Genomic DNA, 25,236 nt, shown 5'->3' on the forward strand with positions numbered 1-25,236 from the left:
CACTCCTGGCTCCCAGGCATCTACTGCCCAGGGTCCTGAGACCCTTGGACTCAGCTCTTCGCGTTGCACAGTTCTCTCAGAACATGGGCAGAACCTGACGACCAGCAGCAAATAAGATGCTCCACCAGAGACAGTGTCCTCCCCATCTCCCCCACACCCAGGGGAAAGCCCTCCCCATGGACCTGGGTTAGCACCCACAGGCTCCCACCTAGGATAGGCGATTCAGCCCAATTTCCTATGCAATTAAACACTGAAGTGCAAGACTCACCAGGAGTCTGGTGGTGATGGCATAGGGGGATGGGAGGTTCACTGAAAATGAGAGAGGCAGAATTATCACACGGCAGGAAGCCCCCAGGGCTAAGGTCTGGAGCTGGCTCAGGCTGAAGGCCAACAACACATACCATTGCTGTCATATGGGATGAGGAAGGCATCTGTACCCGCCTCCTGCCTCTTCAGGGCCAGGTGCACGAGGCTCCTGCAGAGCGGGCTCAGAGCCTGGGTGAACTGCACAGGGGTGAGGAACTCGAGCAGATATGGCCAGAGTACCTGGGTGGGAGCGGGCCTGGTCTGTGGAGCGTGGGCCACCCAGAGCAGGAGGGTCCAACCCAAAGGCCGGCCTCCTCAAAACAGGTCGTGCAGGGCAGAGAAAGGCAAGGACCCAGAGGACTCTCCAGTGCAAGGATGAACCTGTGGGTTTTTCTGTCCAGGTAAGAGAATGCCCACAGAATGCACATGCCGCTCAGGTGAGGGCTGTGCTGCCCAGATCACCAGGGTTCCGGAGGGGGTGCTGCCAGTTGCAAGGCTGGGGCTAGCCAGCTGCAGAGGGTGGAGTGGGAGGGTGAGGTCCCTGGGAGAAAGCGGGCGGGAGTCCCAGGGACCCAGCCAGAAAGCCCAGCTGCTCCCCCCAGGCAGGGGTTGCACACTCACATCATCCATTCTGTCCACAGTGGCACTGATGAGGAAGAGGGTACTGACACTGATGGACCGAACACTGTCTGTGTTGGGGTCCTCACTGTCAGGACCCATCTTCTCAGGCTGCTGGAGGCAGGAGAGCAGGGAGAGCGGGGAGGAAGCAAAAGGCAAAGTGTGAAAAATTAAAAGGGCAGGAGAGGTGTGTGTATGCAAGGGTAGTTCAGTGATAGAAATCTCGCCTGCCATGCCGGAGACCCAGGATCGATTACCGGTCTATGCACTTTCCAAAAAACAAACAAACGAAAATTCAACAAATGGTGCTGCAATAATGGGATATTCACATGGAAAAATAATGAAATGTGACCACACCATACAGCATGCAAAAAAAATAAAGGCAAAGCATGTGGGGGCTGCATGGCCCACTGCACCATGCCGACTCTGCGGGGAGGCAAGGCAGGAATAGACGTTGCCTCTGGAGAAACAGGACGAGCACTTGGGCACATCTGCGTCACCCACCAGATAGCAAACATGCTCCGAGTCAAAGTCACTCAGGAGTACAGGCTCACCAGCTTTGGTTCCTGATCTCCAAAGTAAAAAAACCCTGTGCATTTCTGTGCTGAATCTCTAAGAAAAACATCTTCAGCCCTAGGCTTGACAGAGTGCCATCTGGAGAAAGGAGATGTCCCTATGTGGACATGAGGCTGAGAAATTTCCATTTCCCTATCAGCAAGAGTCTCTAGGCTCGGCAGCAATGGGATCTCCCTGAGATGTGGGCACCCCCACCTGCTGTGCCAGGCTCCCAGGCCTGCATGTCCTGGAGAGCTTCCGCAAAAGGAAGACTCGCTTTCCAAATACCTTTCCTGAGTCTTCCGTTCATGCTTTGAAATTCAAAGAGAAAGCGGCAAACTGTAGTGACTGTAGGATGTTTGTAACATCTCTCAGAAATTCAAGATAAAGTAGAAAACATAGGGATATTTAGGTCTTGAAAAATAATTTTAAAATATGCTATGAAAATATGGATAGAACTTATACCAACACACATGAACACTTTAAAACCTAACCAGCTATTTGGGTACAAAGAAAATCTGTTGAACAAATTCTTAAAAATAGAAATCATACTGGCCAAATTCAATGAACACAATACAATAAGATGACAAATCCACAATAGCCCTGAAAAAGTATTCCCTTGGATATTTTTAAACATCTTAAAAGAAACACTTGTGCTAAAACAAACTCTCAATTATCTGATAATTAAACAACGAGCGCACACTGTCGCACATTCCATCAGAAGCACAAGTACTAGGGTACACTGACTTGGTAAGCATCCTATTTAAGCAAGGGAGAGTATATCAACATGAGCCCAAAATAAGGAAACTAAAAACAACAAATACTATGTGAAAAATGGTAGCAGTTGAAATAAAGAATTGGATGTAGCTGGGGATACTGGTTTGAATCTATTATGTACCCCAGAAAAGTCGTATTTTAATCCTGATCCAATCTTGTGGGGGCAGCCATTTCTTCTAATCCTGATTCAATACTTTAGGTTGGAATCATTTGATTAGATTTTATCCAGGGAGATGTGACACACCCAACTGTGGGTATTAACTTTGATTACATGGAGATGTGACTCCATCCATTCCAGGTGGGTCTTGACTAATTTACTGGAATCCTTTAAAAGACGAAACATTTTGGAAAGAGAGCCAGAGACAACGGAGCCTAGAGAAAGGACAGATGTCTTAGAGCTGACAGAAATGACAGAAACCTCAGAGTTGACACAGGGCTGATAGAAACTTCAGAGCAGAGCTGGCACAGATGCTGACATTTGGAGAACAGAGACACAGATGTTTACAGATGCTTGGAGCCCAGCAGACATTACCATGAGATGTTAAGCAAGCCAGAACCCGGAGAGAGCCAAGGGAAGCCAAGAGATGAAAGCCAGCCCCAGAGAAAAAAAGTAAAGAATCCCCACAGGAACAAAGGCTGAATGAAAGCAACGGAATCCAGAAGCAAGGGACCAGTATGCCTTCCCATTTGACCATCGGCCTTCCTTGAATTAAGGTAACCTCTTGTTGGTGCATTAGTTTAGACATTTCTAAAGGCTTAGAACTGTAAACTTGTAGCTTATTAAATTCCATCTATAATAGCCATTCCAAGGGGGTGCAAGGGTAGTTCAGTGGTAGAATTCTTGCCTAACATGTAGGAGATCCGGGTTCAATTCCCAGTCCATGCACTTCCCAAAAAACAAACAAAAAATTCAACAAATGGTGCTGCAATAATGGGATACTCATGTGGAAAAATAATGAAATGTGACCCTGCCATATAGCATACAAAAAAAAAAAGTCATTCCATTTCTGGAATATCACATTCTGGCAGCAGGGAAACTAATACACTGAGGAAGAAATTACTCAGAAGGAAGGGGAGGAAGAAAGAATGAAATCTGAAAGACAGACTAATATTATAGAAGCACAAATGCCAACATTCAGACAATAGAAGTATCAATATTAGAGAGAAATACAAATGGAGGATAAGAAATATTTAAAGAAATTCAAAAGATAAATTCCCCAAAAAGAAAAGATAAAAAGACCTCATCTTGGAAAGCCCAGAGTGGGGACAAGGGAGGCATGAGGTGAGCCTGGAACATCCTTTTGTGCCAGAAAGTTAGGAGCGGCCCAGAGAGTGATGGGTCCAGTCAATGTCCCATGAAAGGGCTGCCATGGGCCATGTCCAGGGTACTGTGAGTTGCAGACGCCTGCATAAACTGGTCTCCATTAGTGGGTGTGGGTGTGTGAACACATGGGTAAGAAAAGCCCTCTGTTACAACAGACTGCCATTAGAAAAACTAACAGAGCTAGAAGATGGTCAATTAATGCTACAACTTGTAGGGGGAAGGGTGATGAACAGGAGAATATTTACTTAGTCTTAAAGTCTTATTCTTACTAACTAGTAAGAATAGTTACTAATCATAAGGGGCAAATAGTAACTTTGCAGGGCAGAGCCCTGGCACCCACCAGTGATGGGAATAGCAGCCCCATCTTGCACACTCAATACTTCCAAGGGGCTCCTACCTAAAACGCAGCACCTGAATCTAGTCACAGGGAGATACCAGCCACACCCCAATTGAGAGCCATTGCCACAGAATCCCTGGACTGAACTCTTAAAAAACATCAAGGTCAAGAAACACAAAGAGAGGTGATTAGAGGAGGATAACAACTAAGCATAAACGCATGACTATGGATCGGACCCTGGACCAGGAAGTAGCCAGAGAGGACACAAGTAAGAAAACCGATGGCAAGTGAGTATGGATGAGGCGAGCACAAAGCCTCCACGGAACAGTTACCGGTTTTGACAACTGTGCTATAGTTACGTGGGAGAGTATCCTTATTCTCAGGAAACAAACACTTGAGTATTTAGTATTTAGGAATAAAAGGATACAATGTCTCCAACTTATTCTCAAGTGATTCAGAAGACAAAATCTGTGGGTGTATGTCTGTGTATAAAATATATAAAGAATGCAAAATACATGAGAAAACCAGAGACAAATACCTCTTATGAACAATGACATAAAAATCCTCAACAATGTATTAGCAAACTAAGTATAGCAATATATAAAACCAAATATACACCATCACTGTGCTGGTTTGAATCTGTGGTGTACCCCAAAAAAGTCATGTCCTTTAATCCTCATTCAATATTGTTAGGTGGGAGCATCTTGATTTTCCATGGAGATGTGACCCACCCAATTGTGGGTGGTAACTTTTGATTAGATAGTGTACTGGTCTGAAAAGGTTTATGTACCCTAGAAAAGCCATGTTTTAATCCTAATCCCATTTTGTGGGAGCAACAGTTTCTTGTAATCCCTATTCAGCACTATAGGGCAGAAACTTGATTAAGTTAGTTCCAAGGAGATGTGACTCAATGAATTGTGGATATTAAAATTTACTAGGTAGAGGCAACTCCACTCATTCTATGTGGGTCTTGATTAGTTTACTGGAATCCTATAAAAGAGGAAACACTTTGGAGAAAGTTGGAGATTCAGAGAGAGCAGAGACGAACAACATAGCCGTGTGAAAGCCATGACAGAGAACGCCGCAGAACCACGAAGCAGAGTCTACCAGCCAGCGACTTTTGGAGATAAAGAAGGAAAACTCTTTTATCTCCTGATAAAAGATATCAGCTTCCTGATAGCTGGAGAGGAAGCTAGCAGATGACGCTGTGTTCATCATGTGCCCTTCCAGCTGAGAGAGAAACCCCGACTGTGTTCACCATGTGCTTTTCCACTTGAGAGAGAAACCCTGAACTTCATCGGCCTTCTTGAATCAAGGTATCTTTCCTCGGATGCCTTAGATTGGACATTTCTATAGACCTGTTTTAACTGGAACATTTCCATGGCCTAAAAATTGTTAATATGCAACTTATTAACTTCCCCTTTTTAAAAGCCATTCCATTTCTGGTATATTGCATTTTGGCACCTAGCAAACTAGAACAGATGGCTTCCATGGAGTTGCGTCTTCACCTATTCAAGGTAGGGTTGCTTACTGGAGCCCTTTAAGAGGGAACCCTTTTGGGAAAAAGTTTGAGAGCCATGAGAGCCCATGTAGCCAGAGACCTTTGAATATAAGGAAGGAAAACGGCCCCAGGAGCTTCATGAAACAAGAAGCCAGGAGAGAAAGCTAGTTGACTTCGCCATGTGCCCTTCCAGCTGAGAGAGAAACCCTGAACTTCAGTGGTCTTTCTTGAGTGAAGGTAACCTCTTCTTGGTGCTTTAATTTGGACATTTTTATAGCCTTGCTTTAATTTGGACATTTTCACAGCCTTAGAACTGTAAGCTCGCAACTTAATAAATTCCCCTTTTTAAAAGCCATTCTGTTTCTGGTATATCGCTTTCCGGCAGCTTTCAAACTAGAACAATGGCCAAATGCAGTTTATCCGAGTAATGCTAAGTTCTCTTAATATCCAAAAATCAATTATTGAAATACACCATATCACTAGAAAAAAGGACAAAACCATATGATCACTTTAATAAACACAGAAAAAGTGTGTGACAAAATTCAGCACCTTTTCATGATAAAAAGATTCCAGCAAACTGAAAGAAAAGAGAATGCTCTCAACCTGATAAAGGGCACCTGTGGAAACCCTCCCACTAAGCTCTTGCTGGCATGAAGGAGCAAATGCCCCCAAGGTCAGGAATGAAACAAGATTCCTGACCCACTCTTACCACTCTTACTCAACACTATCCTGGAAGGTCTGGCCAGGGCAAATGGGCAACAAAATTAAATTAAAGACATTTGGATTGTAAAGGGAGAAGTAAAACCATATTTGTAGATGACATGATATTATATATAGAAAGTGCTAAGGAATCCACTAAAAGTTAAAATCGGAGTAAGAAAGGTCACCAAGTTACAGAATACAAGGTCAATATTAAAAAACAAAATTCAACTCCTATAAAGTAGCAGTGATTGAAAACAAAGCTAAGAAAACAATTCAATGTACAATAGCATAAAAACTACCTAGGGATTCCCATGGGACCAAAGGAGGAGGTGCCCAAGGCTCTGGAACTACTCAGGCTGTGTTCACTGCTTGCTGGTTGTGAGTGAAAACCAAGAGGAAGACCGTCGTCGGTTGAGTACAGAGAATGGAGTGAGTGAACTTGAAAGAGGTAGTTAGACTTCACCAGGAAGAGTGGTCCCTGCTGGACACATCCCAGAAAAAGCTGCCCACAGATGTGATGCTGGACAATGTCAGTCATTTGCTCTCAATGGGCGTGTTTCCCTTTGCTGACCTGCAATGTCCACCTTATTCTTCTCTGGTCACTGTGGTGCTCTGAAGCTGCATGAATGAAAGAAATACATGTTCTTAAAACTATTTCACTCCTGTGAGTGCAGATCCATTGTAAGATGAGGTTGCTTCAGTTTAGCTGTGTGTTAGTTAGATTCAGTTGTCAACTTGGCCAGGTGAGCATACCTAATCTTGTTGCTGCGGACATAAGCCAACCGTATGTGAACCTCAACTGTTGCTAATTACATCTGCAGTTGGCTAGGAGGCGTGTCTGCTGCAATGAGTGACATTTAACTTAATTGGCTTGTGCTTAAATGAGAGAACGCAATGTAGCACAGCCTAGCAGCTCAGCATTCCTCATCTCAGCACTTGCAGCTCAGCCCAGGCCTTTGGAGAAGTCACCCCGGGGAAAGTTGTTGGAACCCAGGGGCCTGGAGAGAAGACCAGCAGAGACCATCCTGTGCCTTCCACGTAAGAAAAGAGCCTCAGTGGAAAGTTAGCTGCCTTTCCTCTGAAGAACCAACAAAATAAATCCCCTTTTATTAAAAGCCAATCCATCTCTGGTGTGTTGCATTCCGGCAGCTAGCAAACTAGAACAAGCTGCGACCCACCTGATTCAGGATGGGTTTTAATCTTATTACTGGAGTCCTTTATAAGAGAACAACATTTAGACAGGGAGAGAAAGAACCATAGGAAGTAAGAAGCTGAAACCCAGAAGACAAGGAAGAGACACAGGTATGCTGCCATGTGCCTGGCCATGTGACAAGCTTACAACCAAGAGTCTCCAGCAGCCAGCCCGAAATGCCACAATTCTGGGGAGAAAATGGTTGGACTTTTTGCTTGCCTTAAAACCATAAGCTAGACTTCTGGGAAGACGGAAGGGTAGGCTGGGGTTGCCTCTGCTCCATGGAGTAATAAGAAAGGGGATGGAAAAGAAGACTGAGCCTATGGTCCCAGGGGGGTAAGTGATCAAAGAGGGTCTTCAGCATTCCATAGGGAGGTCCTAGTAGAGAGAGGCAGGGGTATCGGGACGGGGAGAACAGGGTGGGTCTGTTCAGTCCCAGACACGTGCAGATCTGAGGAAGTGGACTGTCCCTCCCCTCCAGCTTGTGCTAGCAGCTAGATGGAGAGACCTCCCAACATGGCTCTGTAGCTGGCATGCCCAGCCATCTACAGCAGAAAGTGACACTCCTGGGCACTCAGATCAGTTGCCCCACCAGGTGCCACAAGTGGCTGTCCTATCAGGAGCTCTGGGTGTCAGATCTGCTGGGGACCAGGCGCTGTGGTCACCTGCCTTGCTGGATGTTGTGATAAGCCACCCCATCCTGTGCGCTGAGACTGGCTGCTCCCCATCCCACCTGCCACACATGCCATCTTGTCCACCCAGATGCAACAGCTGGGAAAGGATGGGCCTAAGGGGAGGAGGTGGCTCAAAAGCATAATCTGCTGGGAAGAAGCGGCAAGTGCAGCTATCAAACTTCCTATCTGCCTAGTTTTTATCTGGGGGTGGTGGTGCATGGGCCAGTAATTAAGCCTGTGTCTCCTGCATGGTGGGTGGTTGTTTGGCCACGGAACTACCTGTGCATCCTAGCATAGCTTTTAAAGGAACCCTTAGGTAGAACTGCACCACCTACACGAGATCCAGGCCTTGGTTTGGCAGGGAATTACTGACACACCAAGTGTAAAAAGAAACCTACAATGCAAACCAACTAAATAGAAAACTTTAGACAAACGAAGGAAGACAATTCGCAAAATAACTTTACTAAGATAATCCAATGCCCTCAAAACAACAGAATATCACAAAGTACATGAAGTTCCAGGCAGTATTAGACCAGCTAAATGACCAAATCAAAAGACTAGAGGGATCAGAGAATACAGAACAATTACTCAAGGATATTTATAAAGAAATAAATGATATTAAAAAGAGTATAAAGAATTTTAAAAATTAAACAGCAAAATGACAGACCTCACAGAGATGAAAGATACAGTAGACCAAATTAGAAATATACTAGACAATGACAGCAGATTAGAAGAAGCAGAAGGAAAAATAAGTGAGCTAGAAGACAGAACAGTTGAAGTAGAGTGGAAAAAAAAACAAACAGCAAGAAAGATGGAAAAATGAGACTGTATCTCAGGGAAATTATGGACTACAAAAGGTGAGCAAATACAAGAAACACTGGTATGCCAGAAGGAAAAGAGAAGAGTACACACGGCTGGGAAGGTTAGTTGAAGGTATAATCGGGAAAACTTCTCAACCCTTATAAAAGACATAAACATGTAAATCAAAGAACCCAACTAACCCCAAATAGAATAAACCCAAATAGTCCAGTTCCAAGACGTATACTAATCAAACAGTCAAATACTGAAGAAAAGCAGAAAGTCCTGAAAGCAGCACAAGAAAAGCAATCTACTACATACAAGGGAAACCACATAAGACTGAATTTGAACTACTCAACAGATACTATGGAGGCAAGTAGGCAGGGATATGACATATTTAAGAACCTGAACAAGAAAGACATCCAGCTAAGAATTCTATATTCAGGCAAGTTGTCTTCCAAAAAGAACAAAGACAATCCTGCTCAAACTCTTCCAAAACACTGAGGAAAAATGAATGCTATCTTACTCATTTTATGAAGCAAACATCACTTTAATAAGAAAACCAACCATCAAGCAGGAGACCTGGGCTCAACTCCTGGCCCATGCAACCCCTTCCCCCTCAAAAACTACCTCAGCAATAAGCAGACCCTGAAGACAAAAGGAGACATCCCAAGATAGATTGAGAATGAACTCAGGCTGGTGCCCACAGAAAAGAGGGGAAAAAAAAACAAAAAACAAAAAAACTATGACAAAGCTATTTGAGCTAATAAACAAATTCAGCAAAGTAGTGGGATACAAGATTCACGTACAAAAATCAGTAATGTTCCTATATACAAGTAATGACCTATCTGAGGAAACAATTAAAGAAAAAAAATTTATTAAAAATGGAGACCAAAAGAATCAGGTATCCAGGAATAAGTCCAATCAGGGATGTCAAGGACTTCTACGCAGAAAACTAAAGAACATTGCTAAAACAAATTTAAAAATGACCTAAATAGATGAAAAGACATTCCATGTTCATGGATAGGAAGGTTGAATGTCATTACAATGTCAATTCTACCCAAACTGATGTACAAATAAATGCAATATGAATTAAAATCCCCATAACATACTTTGAAGACTTGGAACAGCTGGTTATCAAATTCACTTGGATAGTGTTTTAGTTTGCTAAAGCTGCCAGGATGCAACACACCAGAGATGGATTGGCTTTTTTGTTTGATCGGCTTTTAATAAGAGGACTTTAGTTACAAATTTATAGTTCTTCAGAGGAAAGGCAACTAGCTTTCATCTGAGTTTCTCTGTCACATGGGATGGCAAATGGTGATGACAGCTGGTCTACTCTCCTGACTTTTGGGTTCAAACGACTTTCCCCAGGGTGATTCCTTCCTGCATCTCCAAATATCTGGGATGAACTGCAAGTGCTGAGATAAGGTATGCTGAGTAGCTTGGGTGCTGTGTTGAGCTCCCTTCTGACCTCTCCCTTTTAAACCCTCAGCTAGTTAAATTAAACATCACTTATTATGGAAGGCACTCCCCTTAGACAACCACAAATGTAATCAGTCATAGGGGAATTTCACATGCTGGTGATTTAAGCCCACAGCAAGAGAACAAAGGGGTATGATCATCCCGCCAAGCTGACACCTGAACCTAACTATCACATAAGGGAAAGACACCCTGAATAGCTAAATATAGCAGAAAAAAGAAAAGCAAACTGGAAGGACTAACACTTCCTGACTTTGAAACAGTATAAATCCACAGTGATCAAAATAGCATGGTACTGGCACAAAGATAAAAGTATTAAATAGAATAGAATCAAATAGAGAGTGCGGAGAAAGACCACCAGATCTATGGACAATTCATCTTTGATAAGGCCCCCAAACCCACTGAACTGAGACAGAATAGCCTCTCCAATAAGTGGGCATGGAAGAATTGGATATCAATAGTCAAAAGAATGAGAGAGGACACGTACCTTATACCCTATACAAAAATTAATTCAGAATGGATTAAAGACCTATATATAAGAGCCAGTACCATAAAACTTCTAGAAGAAAATATAGGAAAACATTGTCAAGACCTAGTAATAGCAGACAGCTTCTTAAACTTTACACTCAAAGCACAAGTAACAACATTAAAAACTGATAAATGGGAACTCCTTAAAATCAAAATTTTCTGGGCCTCAAAGGACTTTATAAAAAAGGTGAAGAGGTGTTATTCAAGATGTAATGGAGAGGCTGGAGGGAACGGCCTGAAAATGTGCAGCTGTGTTCCAGTAGCCATGTTTCTTGAAGATGATTTTATAATGATACAGTTTTTACAATGTGACTGTGTGATTGTGAAAACCTTGCATGTGATGCTCCTTTTATCTACCTTGTCAACAGACGAGTAGAACATATGGAATAAAAATAAATAATAGGGGGAACAGTTGTTAAATTTAGTTTGAAATGCTAGTGGTCAATGAAAGGGAGGGGTAAGGGGTATGGTATGTATAAATTTTTTTTCTGCTTTCATTTTATTTCTTTTTCTGAATAGATGCAAATGTTTCAAGAAATGATCATGATGATGAATATGCAACTATGTGATGATATTGTGAATTACTGATTATATATGTAGAACGGAATGATCATAATAGGAATGTTTGTGTTTGTTTGGTGTTTTTTAGTATTTAAAAAAATAAAATAAAATAATTTTTAAAAAAAGGTGAAGAGGCAACCAACTCAATGAGAAAAAATATTTGGAAACCACCTACGGGATAAAAGTTTGATATCATATGTACATAGAGAAATTTTACAGCTCAACAACAAAAGAACAAACAATCAATTATAAAAGGCAAAGGATATGCGTAGACACTTTTCCACAGCAAATACAAATGGCTAAAAGGTACACGAAGAGATACTCATCTTCATTAGCTATAACGGAAATGTAAAACAAGACTACAATGAGATATCACCTCACAAACTATAAGACTGGCTGCTATTAAACACCTAGAAAACTACACATGTTGGAGAGGAATGGAGGAACTGGAACACTTATTCACTGTGGCTGGGAATATATACTGTTGTAGCTGCTGTGGAAGACACTTTGGCAGTGCCTCAGAAAACTAAATATTGAGCTTCCCAATGACCTGGCAATGCCAATACTTAATATATACCCAGAAGAGCTGAAAGCAGTGACACAAACAGACATTTGCACACCAATGTTCACAGTGACATTATTCACAAATGCCAAAAGATGGAAACAATCCAAGTGCCTATCAATGGACAACTGGATAAACAAACTGTGGTACACACATAGGTGGAATATTATGCAGCAGTAAGATGGAATGTGATCTCAAAACATGACAATGTGGATGAACCTTGAAAAAATAATGCTGAGTGAAATAAATCAGACAAAAACACTGTATGATTTTGCTATTATGACTCTAGTAAAGGTAATTTTAGAGGTTACACTACAGAATATAGCAAACCTAGAGGTATACAAAAGCTAGAGACAGAGGAAAGGTTATCCAATGAGGTTGAACTTAGATTTAAGGGAATGGATAGAAGTGATGGTAGCTAATTAGTGGGATTATAAGTAACATTGCCTTATTGAAGGTGAATATGATTGAAAGAAGTTGCACAGTGTCATGGATCCCACCAATTCTACAATTATAAATAAGTTCTCCTGTTGAAATGTTTTCAACAAGAAAGGATGTTGAATTTTGTCAAATGCCTTTTTTGCATCAATCGAGATGATCATGTGGTTTCTCTACTTTGATTTGTTGATATGGTGTATTACATTAATTGATTTTCTTAAGTTGAACCATCCTTGCATACCTGGGATGAATCCTACTTAGTTATGGTGTATAATTCTTTTAATGTGCTGCTGGATTCAATTTGCAAGAATATATATATATATATATATATATATATATATATATATATATATATATATATATATATATATATTGCAATGATCTGCAAGAATTTTGTTGAGGATTTTTACATCTATATTCATTAAAGATTGGTCTGTAATTTTCTTTTCTTGTAGTATCTTTGGCTTTGGTATGAGAGTGATGTTGGCTTCATAGAATGAGTTAGGAAGATTTCCCTCCTCTTCAATTTTTTGAAGAGTTTGAGCAGGATTAGTACTAATTCTCTCTTGAATGTCTGGTAGAATTCACATGTGAAGCCATCTGGTCCTGGACTTTTGTTTTTGGGAGCTTCTTAAAGCTCCCTGGACTGATTCACTTTCTTTACTTGTGATTGGTTTGTTGAGGTCATATATTTCTTCTCAAGACAATGTTCATTGTCATGGCTTTCTAGGAAGTTGTCCATTTCATCTACATTGTCTAGTTTATTAGCATAAAGTTGTTCACAGTATCCTCTCATTACCTCCTTTATTTCTGCAGGGTTGGTAGTTATGTCTCCTCTTCCATTTCTGATTTTATTTATTTACATCCTCTCTCTTCTTCTTTTTGTCAACCTTGCTATGGGTCCATCAATTTTATTGATTTTCTCATAGAACCAACTTCTGGTTTTGTTGATTTTCTCAATTGTTTTCATGTTCTCAATTTCATTTATTTCTGCTCTGATCTTCATTACTTCTTTCCTTTTGCTTGCTTTGGGGTTAGTTTGTTGTGAGGCCTGGTAATTCTGTATAGCTTAATGTAACACTCAGAAACATTCCACACTATGGTGGGCTGAAAAATAAAAAGTATTGGTAGAGTTCAATTCCTGCCCACCCCCTCCCCCAAAATAAAAAATTACAAGTGGTGCTACAATAACAGGATAATCACATGGAAAAAAAAAAAGAATGAAATGTGACCCCCATCATATAGCATATCAAAAAAAAAGCATTGGTAGAGTCTCTCAAGGGAATGGAGAAAAAATATGAAACTATTAAACTTTCCCATTTGGAAAACCTTGATGCTCTCTCAAACATTAGGAACTCATAAGAAAATATACCACAACCTTAATTTTGAAGCTTGCCCATATGAAACTTATTTCTATATTGGAAAAGGTGAGAACACCTATAATTATGCCTAAGAGAGGCTTCCAGGAAATGTCTGTACTTGATCATATGTGACTTCTCTTTCTCTAAGGTTAACTCTGCAAGGAAAATCATTACCTTCCTCCCTACATGAGAGATGACATTCAGGGGTGAAAGTTTCCCCAGCAATGTGGGACGTGATCCCAGGGATGAGCCTGGCCCTGTCACTGTGGGATCAATAATACTTTTCAGACCAAAAGGGGGAAAAGAAATGTAACAAAACAAGGTATCAGTGGCTGAGAGAGTTCAAATAGAGTCGAGAGGCTATTCTGGAGGATTCTCTTATGCAATCTTCAGCTAGACTTTGCTAATTACAAGGGTTTGCCAAGCCCCAACCAATGTCATGCCTATTAAACCTAAAGAACACTTCAGGCTCTAACTGAGACGCCATAAAAGTTTCATGCACTAAGTTTATTTTCCTGAAACCCATGACCTCCAGGGTATTCCTAGGCCAGAGAAGCCCTGAAACCCAGAGGGGTCAGCCTCTCTAAGAATATCAACTAATTCCATCCCTCCTATTCTATATTTTTGACACTTTTTTCAACATGACAAAATTATAAAGATCTTTATAGATTGGAAGAAGGGTCAAAGGAGAAGAAGGAGTTATATCAGAGAAGACAGGATTTAACAAACAAGTATGACTGCTGAATTACTATATCAATGTTTCTTTCAGCTTCTAGTATTTTGGAACAGCTAGAAGGAAAAACCTGACACTGAAATGTAACCCATACCAAAGTACACAATCTGTTCCTCAGTGCCTGTTGGAGCGCACTTTGAAAATTATTGTTTTATATATATATGTTATATTTCACAATAAAATACATTTTAAAGAGCCTACAAAGCTAATAAATTTCCACTGCATAAAAAGCCTAGGAAACCAAAACAAATTTTGGTACCAGGAAACCAAAACAAATTCTGCCTCGCAAATAAAAAAATATGAAAACAGGTTCGGAACTGATTAATGGGTAGAGGCTGAAAGACTTGTGAGGCTCTTGATAGTAAAGGCCTAGATTGCTTTGAAGAGACTGTCGGTAGAAACATGGATGCTAAAGGTACTTCTGATGAGGCCTTAAAAGAAAATGATGAATTGTTCTTGGAAATTGGAGGAAAGGCAACTTTTGTTTTTAAAAGTGGCAGAGAAGTTGGGGAAATTGAGTTTTGATGTTTGATGGAAGGCAGAACTTGACAGTGGTCAATGTGGATATTTAGCTGAGGCAATTTTCAAGCTAAGTAAAGCCTAGTTTCTCCTTGCATCTTATAGTTTAATGTGAAGGAAAGGGATAAGCTGGGAACAGCACTCCTGGGCATATAGAATTCAGAAACTGGTAACTTCTGGAAAGTGAGTCCCCAGAGACTAGTGCACCACATAGGGATTAACTAAACATGGGACCAATCAGCAATTTCCAAGGAAGTCGCCGATAGGAGGTGCAGTTATCCAGGAAGGATTTATGGAAAGTCCTCTTGTCTGATGGTTTGAACCTCTGCAAACTACATGCAAAACCCACAATTTTTTTGTGTGAGATCTGTATGAATGGAACCACTGCCAGCCTGAACTAAAAGGGAAGGAAAAGGATCAGATTGAATGAGAAATCACTTCAAGGGCAGAGTCATGGAAGCTTTGACAAAAGATATCACAGGCTAAGAGATCGAGCCCACCCATACGCATGGAGAGCATGAGCCTGCCCTGAAGCTGGAGATGGCGGGCCTTCCTTCCCAATGTTCAGGGAGAGTGCTGCCATCTCAATGTTCTCAGAGGCTGGGACCTGTGGTCCAGGGACTATGGAGAGTTTTGCCACTAGACCACTGTGCTCAGAGGGTGGAACTTTCATTCCAGTGTGTGGGGAGAGCATCCTATTAAAGCAAGGGAGAGTAAATCAGCATGAATAAAAATAAGAAAACTCTGAAAACAACAAATACCATGTGAAAAATGATAGCAGTTGAAATAAAGAATTGGGTGTGGATTTGGAAGAAACTACTCAGAATGAAGTCACAAAGTAGAGAAGTTGATCTGAAAACTGGCATGGCATTGCAAGGGACCTAGAAAAACCAAGGCATTCTGCAACAGAAGAACACATTTGAAGGAATCGCACTTGCCAATTTCAAAATTGCCAAAAAGCTACAGTTAGTAGAGTATGGAGCTGTCCTACGGATAGATGTACAGGCCAATGGAAAAGAATTAAGAATCCAGAGATAAACCCTCTCCTTTACAGTCAATTGATATTTTTTTAAACATAACAACATACAAACATGAACATTCTTACCATAGGATCATTCCATTCTTGGTATATAATCAATAACTCACAGTATCATCATATAATTGCATATTCATCACGATGATCATTTCTTGGAACATTTGCATCAATTCAGAAAAAAAAAAAGAAAAAAACTCATACAAACCATATCCCTTACCCCTTCCTCTCATTGACTGCTAGTGTTTCCATCTACCCCATATATTTTAGCCTTTGTTTCCCCTAATTTTTTCTATACCCTTTACCACTCCCTTTCATTGATCACTAGCACTTCAATCTACTAAATTTATTTTAACATTTGTTCCCCCATTATTTATTTTTAATCCATATGTTTTACTCATCTGTCCATACTGTACATAAAAGAAGCATCAGATACAAGGTTTTCACAATCACACAGTCACATTGTAAAAGCTGTATCTTTATATAATTGTCTTCAAGAATTAAGGCTACTGGAACACAGCTCAACAGTTTCAGATACTTCTCTCCAGCCATGCCAAAACACCATAAATTAAAACAGGTACCTATATAATGCACAAGAATAACCTCCAGGATAAGCTCTTAACTCTGTTTGAAATCTCTCAGCTACTGAAACTTTATTTTGCCTCATTTCTCTCTTCCCCGTTTTGGTCAAGAAGGTTTTCTCAATCCTATGATGCTGGATTCCAACTCATCTTGGGATTTCTCTCCCATGTTGCCAGGGAGATTTACAACCCTGGAAGTCAAATCCCATGTAGTAGGAGGGAAGGCAGTGAGTTTACCTGTTAAGCTGGCTTAAGAGAGAAGCCACATCTGAGCAACAAGAGGTTCTCTAGGGGTGACTCTTAAGCCTAATTTTAAGTAGGGTTAGCCTATCCTTTGCAGGAATAAGTTTCATAGGGGAGAACCCCAAGATAAAGTGATTAGCCTATTGATTTGTTTATCCCCACTGCTTGCAAGAATATCAGGAATTCCCCAGATGGGGAAGTTGAGTATTTCCTCCTTTCTCCCAAGTGCCCCAAAGTGAGGTATGGTATTATTTATCTTCTTGTTTCTGAAATTTCATTCAACATACAGTCCTTAAGTTTCATTCACCTAGTTGCATCCTTCACAACTTCATTCCTTCTTGTGGCTGCTCAGTAGTCCACTGCATGTATATACCGCAGTTCCCCCTTTGTTCCCTAAGTTATTGTACCTTTAGGCCGCCCCCATCCACTGTGGATAAACACTAGTATGCAAATACCCACTCAAGTCCCCACACTCAGTTTCTCTAGGTAAATACCAAGCAACAGCGTTGCAGGATCACATGGCAACCCTATCTCTAGCCTCCTGTGGAGCCACCACACAGCCCTCCAAGGGGCTGCACCTGTCAGTTTCCCTACCAAGAGTGAATAAGTACACCTCTTTCTCCACATTTTCTCTAACACTTTTTTCTCTCCGTTCACTTTTTTTTCGTCTTTCAGTTTCCCTTAGTCTTTTTTTTAACTTTTTTTCATTGCAAAATATAACACATATATTAAAAAGCAATAAATCTCCAAGCCTCTTCCAACACGAAAAAGTTAGAATAGGCATAGCCCAAATACCCCTAAAAAGTGGGAGAAAGATCAAAGGTGATAGTGGAGATATATAGAGAGGTCTCTGGTCATTTTTAAACAGTTTTATTCATACATCGCACATTCCAACATAAGTAAACAGACATGCCTTCATCATCATGATCTATATGAAGACATTTCCTTTTCTTCCACAAAGAATCCATTTTGGCATAATGCCTTTGTTACATTCAGTGGAAGCATATTACAATGTTACTGCTGACTATAGACCCTAGCTCGCACTGACTGTTCTTTTTCTTGTATACTATCCACTTTAAACACTCTGCAATGCTGATATTCATTTGTTTTCCCTCATGCAAAAATATTTTTATATTTGGATATTTAATCACACCATCGTCCACCCCAGGCATTCCTGTTATATTGTCTCAGTATTTATCCTCTATCTTTCCTTCTGGTTTCATATGTGCCCCCAGTCCTTCTCCCTCAATCATACTCACATTCAGCATACTTATATTATAGTGTTATAATAGTCAATTGATTTTTGATAAGAGTGCAGAGAAAACTCAACAGGGAACGAGTAGTCTATTCAACGAACAGTGCTAGGGTCGCCAGATAGCCACATAGAAAAGAATGAATGTGGACCCCTACTTCACACCATACACAAAAGTTAACTCAAAATGGATCACAGAACCAAATGTAAGAGTTAAAACTATAAAACTCTTAGAAGAAAATGTCGACAAAAATCCTTGTGACCTTGGATTGGGCAACAGTTTCTGAATCAGACACTAAAAGTACAAATAATAAAATAATACATAAATTGGACATTGAATTAAAAATATTTTTGCTTCAGAAAACTGAAGCAAAACATAAAACACTGTCAAAAAAGTGTAAGGGCAGGCAATGATGGCTCAGTGGCAGAGCTCTCACCTGCCATGCCAGGGACCTGGTTCGATACCCGGTGCCTGCCCATGTATGAAAAGAAAAAAAATTTTTATATAAGTGTAAAGAAAAAAAAAAAACCCCACAAGAATGGGAGAAAAAATTTTAAAAATGAGTTATCTGTTAAGAGAGTTCTAACCCCCCCAAAATGAGAAAAAATAAAAAGTTCTACCTAAGATATAAAAAGAACTCTCATATCAGTAATAAAAAAATAAACTAATTAAGAAGTATGTAAAGGAACTGAATGGCCATTTCTTCAAAAAAGATATGCAAATAGTCAATAAGGACATAAAAATATACCCAATATCATTAGCCATCAGGGAAATGCAAATCAAAACCACAATCAGAGACCACTTTACCCAACTAAGATGGCTATGATTAAAAAGGCAGATAATAACAAGTGTTGAAGAGGATGTGGAGATACTGGAACACTTATATACTACTGCTGGGGATACAAAATGGTGCAGATATTTTGAAAACAGGCAGTTCCCCAAAAGGTTAAGCATACAGTGACCACGTTCCTAGGTATATACCCATGAAAACTAAAAATACCTGTTCATGCAAAAACTTTACATGAATGTTCACAGCAGCATGATTCCCAACAGTCAAAAAGTAGAAACAACTCAATAAATAACAACTGGTAAACGGATAAATAAAATATAGTATATCCATATAATAGAATATTTTTTGGACTATCATTTGGCAATAAAAAGGAAGTACTGATACATGTTACAACATGCAAGACCTTGAAAACATTATGCTAGGTAAGTCAGTCACAAAGATCACATATTTTATGATTCCATTTACATGAAATGTCCCGAACAGGCAAATCCATGGAGACAGGAAGTGAATTAACGGTTGCTTAGGGCTTGGGAAGGGGAGAGCTGGGAAGATAACAGTGCTTACTAAAGGGTATGAAGTTTCTTTTTGAATTGATGAAATGTTCTAATATTAGAACATGGTACTGGTTGCACAATGCTGTGAACATACTAAAATCACTGAATTGAGATTGTAGGAAGATGGCAGAGTAAGCTCTAGAAATCGGACCCTCAACCAAAACAACTAGTGAACTGGCAGCAACTGTCTGGATCAACCACCTTGAAACTCCAGAGTTTAGGGTAATACTGTGCAGCATCCAGAGAAATGCTAGCATTCTCTCTGGAGAGAGAAATGGAGAGGCTAGCAAACTGATAAAAACCATGAATTTCACCTTCCTCATAGTGACTACCACCCTTAGCCCCCAATCACGTGGCAGGCAGCTGGGGGAACTGTAGTCCAAGTCCCTGGTGCAATGTGCTGGTGACAGGGTGGACTCTAAGGACTTCCTTGGCCTCTAGAAACTGGGTGAGTGTATCTGTTGCTAATCACTGTTTTGCTTGCTCCTTCTTTCACCAGGGGGCTGGCAAGGAAAGTGGCCAATGTCTCAACCCCACAAACAGAATGGAAGAGCAGTCTGAGAGAAAGAGTACTCTTTTGTTCTTTATCTCCTTTCTCTGTGTGGACACAAGAATATTCTGTAAAAGTCACAATCTGAGGCTCCAGCTTGCAATAAGAAAAAGAAAAAAACAATGAAAATCAGCAATCCCAAAAGAGTGGGATAATAAGATATCCAGAGTTATAGTTTAACATTTAGAATGTCAAGTTCTCACACAAAAAAATTACACAACACATGAAGAAGCGGGAAAGTGTGGCCTATTCATAGGGAAAAGCTGCACAGAAACCATCCTTGAGGAAGACCATACCTTGGAACTATGCATCAGAGACTTTTGTATCAACTGTTTTGGAACTAAAACAGGGACAAAAACTCAAGGAAATTAGGAAAACATTGTCTAATCCAAATAATGAGGCAAAAATTATAGAAAGACAGAAACTGTGGGCTTGAAAAGTACAATAATTGAAATAAAAAACCCATCAGAGCGATTCAAAAACAGCTTTGAGCAGGCAGAAGAAAGGATAGGTAAACCTGAAAACAATATTAATGAAATTATCCAGTGAGGGGCTGTGGTAATTAGATTCAGTTGTCTACTTGGCCAGGTGAAGGCACCTAGTTCTGTTGCTGTGGACATAAGCCAATGGCACGTGAACCTCATCTGTCTCTAATTACATCTGCAGTAGGCTAGGAGGCATGCCTGCTGCAATGAATGATGTTTGACTTAATTGGCTGGTGCTTAAATGAGAGAGCACAACGTAACACAGCCCAAGCAGCTCAGCATACCGCATCTCAGCACTCGCAGCTCAGCCCAGGACTTTGGAGATGCAGAAAGAAATCCTCCTGGGGAAGGCTGTTGGAACCCAGAGGCCTGGAGAGAAGCCCAGAGACTATCCTGTGCCCACGTAAGAAAGAACCTCAGTGGAAAATTAGCTGCCTTTCCTCTGAAGAAATGACAAAATAAATATCCTTTTATTAAAAGCCAATCCGTCTCTGGTGTGTTGCAGTCTGGCAGCTAGCAAGCTAGAACAGGGGCTGATAGGAAAAAAAGCATGAAGTAAAATGAACAGAACTTGAAGAACCTGTGAGATATCATCAAATTTATGAACACTGTCTCAAAGGAGTCCCAGAAGGACAAGAGAGAAAGGGGGAGAAATACCTTTGAAGAAAAAATGGCCAAAAACTTCTGAAAGCTGAGGAAAAGCATGAATTTACACATCCAAGAATTTCAATTCCAGGCATGATAAATACAAAGAGATCTAAAATAGGACACATTATAAAAAATTGTCAAAATCCAAAAACAAAATAAAATTTTGAAAGACCCAAGGGAAAAATAACTTTTCATATTACAAGGGATCTTCATTAGGATTAACATCAGGTTTCTCATGAAGGCAGTGGGATGACATATTTAAAGTCTTTAAAGAAAAATACTGTCAATGAAGAATTCTTTACCTGAAAAAAATTATCCTTCTAAAATGAAGGAGAAATCCAGTAATTTATAGATAAACAGAAGATGAAAGAGTTCATTATCAGAAAAAATTGGTCTACAAAAAACATGAAAGGTCCAGTGCAACCAGTGGTCCTGTGGATCTGTCTCTTGTTTCAACAGAGTTTGTACGAAACAGTCCCAGGGACTACCTCCCCATGTGTTTAGACCCCCACCCCCAACTGCCTCTCCAGTGCAATGTCCAGTACCATCTTCTCGGCCATCCCCTACTTCCAGAACCAACTAACACTGTTTTTGTTTTGTTTTGTTTTTGTGGTTAGCTCCTCAGTGTTGACCAACATGAGCTTCCAAAGCCACCAGGATTTACCAAAGAGGAGGCCTCTGTTAACGGCCTGGTCAACCTGCATCTGCTGGCCTCTTTCAGCAACCTCTCTGAGGGTTTCTGTTTCTACGGCGATGAGGTAGACCAGAAGGGCATGGACCACTTCTTGTGCAAGTTGGTAAAAGAGAAGTGCAAGGGCACAAAGTGTCTCGGAAGAGGCAAAACCAATGTGGCAGCCATGCCCTCTTCCAGGAAATGCAGAAGCCATCCCAAAATGAGTGGGGTAAAACCCTGGATGCCAAGGAACCTGGTCTTGGAGGAAAGGCTGAACCAGACCCTTTGGGGATCTGCATGCATTGGGTTGCGCCAACACAGACCCTCAACTGTACGACTTTGTGGAGAACCATTTCCTAAAAGAGGAGGTAAAACTCATAAAAAAGATGGACAATCACTTGACCAACCTCCACAGGCTGGCCAGCCTGCAGACTGGGCTGGACAAATTTGTCTTTGAAAGGCTAAGCCACAAAGGTCCAGAGGCCTTTGCAGTGGGGGTACCGTCGGCATTCCCTTAGCATCCAAGCTTCTGCCTGAGTCCCTCCCTCCAGACAGGAGATGTCTTTTTTCTTTTTAGCATGGGTAGGCTCCGGGAATCAAAGGAGATGTCGTTTTAACTAGTCCCCCTGAAGTCCTTTAACAAGCCAGTGAACCAACTGTAAACAATAAAAGAATACAGATTTTTGCAGGAAAAAAAAAAAGAAGTGCAAGAGAAAATCCTTCAGGCTGAAAGTAAAAGGACAGTAGACAGTAAGTCAAAGCCCAAATTACAAATACTGATAAAGGTAACTACCAAGGTAAATATAAAATCATTTATTATTGTATTTTTAGTTTATAACTGCTTTTTCACCACAATGACTTAATATGAGAATTAAAAAAAACATTTAAAATCTATGTTAATAGACATACAATGTATAAAGACTTAATCTAAGGTAAAAAACAATACAAAGGGGGTAGAGATTAAGATTCCTAGTAGTAGAAAGTTTATATACTATGCAAACTAGGTTGGTACTAGTCAAGCTAGGTTGTTAGCTTTGATGTTAACTTAATTACAATGCTAACTACAAAGAAAATAATTTAAAAACACAGAATAGGACAAAAGAAAAAATCAAAATGATACTCTAAAAAAGGAAAATATTTTTTATAAAGGCAATAATGGAGTAATTAAGGAACAAAATACATGTAAGAGATATGGAAAACGAATAGCTTAATGACAAAAGTAACTCATTCCCTCTCAGTAATTACCTTAAATATTGATGGATTAAAGTACCCTATTAAAGACAGAAATTGGTAAATTAGACAAAAAAGCTTGATCAACAAAATACTTGCAAATTGCATCCAAGAGAACATTAAAAGAATTATACATCACGATAAAATAGGTTTTCTTCTAGCTAAGCAAGGATGGTTCAATACAAGAAAATGATTAATGTAAGATACCACATTAACAAATCAAAAGAGAAAAACCACATATTCACCTCATTTGATGCAGAAAAGGCAACTGACAAATCCAAGCATTGTTTCTTCTTAAAAAAAACTTCAAAAACAGGAATAGAAGGAAACTTCCTCAACTTGATAAAGGGCATATAAAAAGAGCCCTCAGCTAATAGCATACTCAATAGTGAAAGGCTGAAAGCTTCCCTTTAAGACTGGAAACAAGAAAAGGATGCTAAATGTCACCACTGTTATTCAACATTGTGCTACAAGTTCTACCTAGAGCAATTAGGCAAGAAAAATAAATAAAAGACATCCAAATCAGAAAGGAAGAAGTAAAACTTTCACTATTTGGAGGCCATATATTTAGAAAGTCCCCCCAAAACTGATGACAAAGTTTCTAGAGCTAATAAGCAAGTTCAGAAAAGTGGCAAGATACAAGATCAACATGCAAAAATCAGCAGTGTTTCTATACAATAGCAATGAGCTATCTGAGGACGAAATCAATAAAAAAATTCCATTCATAATAGCAACTAAAAGAAAAACATCTTTTAACTAAAACATCTAGGAACAAACTTAACCAAGGATTTAAAGGACATGTATACAGAAAACCAAAAAAACATTGCTAAAAGAGTCTCCTTGGGGAAATGGCAAGAAAGGAGGAAAATTCAACTTCCCCAAGTGGAGAACTCCTGATATTCTCACAAGCGGTGGGGACAACCAAAGCAATAGGTTGAGCCCTCAATCTTGGGGTTTGTTCATAGGAAACTTAATCCTGCAAAGGATAGGCTTATCCTACTTAAAATTAGGCCTAAGAGTCACCGCCAGAGAACCTCTTTTGTTGCTCAGATATGGCCTCTCTCTCCAGCCAACACAACAAGCAAACTCACTGCCCTCCCCCTGTCTACATAGGTCATAATTCCCAGGAGTGTGGACCTTCCTGGCAATGTGGGACAGAAATCCTAGAATGAGCTTGGACTCAGCATCAAGGAATTGAGAAAACCTTCTCTACCAAAAGGAGGAGTGAAATGAGACAACATAAAGTGTCAGTGGCTGAGAGATTCCAAACGGAGTCGAGAGGTTATCCTGGAGGTTATTCTTACGCATTATACAGATATCCCCTTTTTAGTTTAAGGTATATTAGTGAGGCTAGAAGGAAGTGCTTGAAACTGTAGAGCCATGTTCCAGTAGCCTTGTTTGTTGATGATGATTGTATAATGATATAGCTTTCACAGTGTGACTGTGTGATTGTGAAAATCTTGTGTCTAATGCTCCTTTTTTCTCACCTTATTGACAGATGAGTAAAACACATGGATTAAAAATAAATAAATAATAGGGGGAACAAATGTTCAAATAAATTTAGTAAATTGAATTGCTGGTGATCGGTGTGGGGGAGGGGTACGGTATGTATGAATTTTTTTCTTTTTTCTTTTTATTTCTTTTCCTGGATTGATGCAAATGTTCTGAGAGGTGATTGTGGTGATGAATATAAAACTATGTGATGATACTGTGAGTTATTGATTATATACCAAGAATGGAATGATCATATGGTAAGAACATTCATGTTTGTAAACTGTTATGTTCAAAAAAATTTTTTTTAATTAAAAAAAACAAAAACATTGCTAAAAGAAATCAAAGAAGACCTAAACAAATAGAGAGGCATATCATATTCATGGGTTGGAAAGCTAAATTATGTTAAGATGTCAATTCTGCCCAAACTGATCTACAGATTCAATGCAATACCAATTCCAATAGTCTACTGAAATGGAAAAGATAATATCAAATTTATTCTGGACAGAAAGGAACCATGAATAGCCAAAGACATCTTGAAAAAAGAAAAATGAAGTGGGAAGACTCATGCTTCCTGACTTTAAAGCATATCATAAAGCTGCCATGGTCAAAACAGCATAAAGATAGACATATTGAACAATGGAATTGAACTGAGAGTTCAGAAATAGACCCTCAAATCTGTAATCCAAATAAAGACAAATAACCCAGTTTAAAAGTGAAAAAAAGACATCGTTCCA

The 25,236-nt window shown here is 40.0% G+C and overlaps 1 protein-coding gene across 11 annotated transcripts in view; it reads right to left on the minus strand.

Moving 5' to 3' along the window:
* MROH1 (maestro heat like repeat family member 1) overlaps positions 1 to 25,236 on the minus strand; it is a 201,659-nt gene that overhangs the window by 24,053 nt on the left and 152,370 nt on the right. For 8 of the 11 annotated variants that reach the window (XM_077166521.1, XM_077166525.1, XM_077166523.1 and 5 more), the window contains 3 exons: positions 928 to 1,038; positions 402 to 546; positions 269 to 309 (listed from right to left, as the gene is read on the minus strand). In XM_077166521.1, coding sequence (XP_077022636.1) covers positions 269 to 309; positions 402 to 546; positions 928 to 1,038 — 297 coding nt within the window. The remainder of the gene's footprint in view (positions 1 to 268; positions 310 to 401; positions 547 to 927; positions 1,039 to 25,236) is intronic. The other 3 variants (XM_077166527.1, XM_077166526.1, XM_077166522.1) reach the window with 1 other exon arrangement.

This window comes from Tamandua tetradactyla, chromosome 6 (genome assembly GCF_023851605.1).
Source record: "Tamandua tetradactyla isolate mTamTet1 chromosome 6, mTamTet1.pri, whole genome shotgun sequence".
In the NCBI taxonomy this organism is placed as follows: domain Eukaryota; kingdom Metazoa; phylum Chordata; class Mammalia; order Pilosa; family Myrmecophagidae; genus Tamandua; species Tamandua tetradactyla.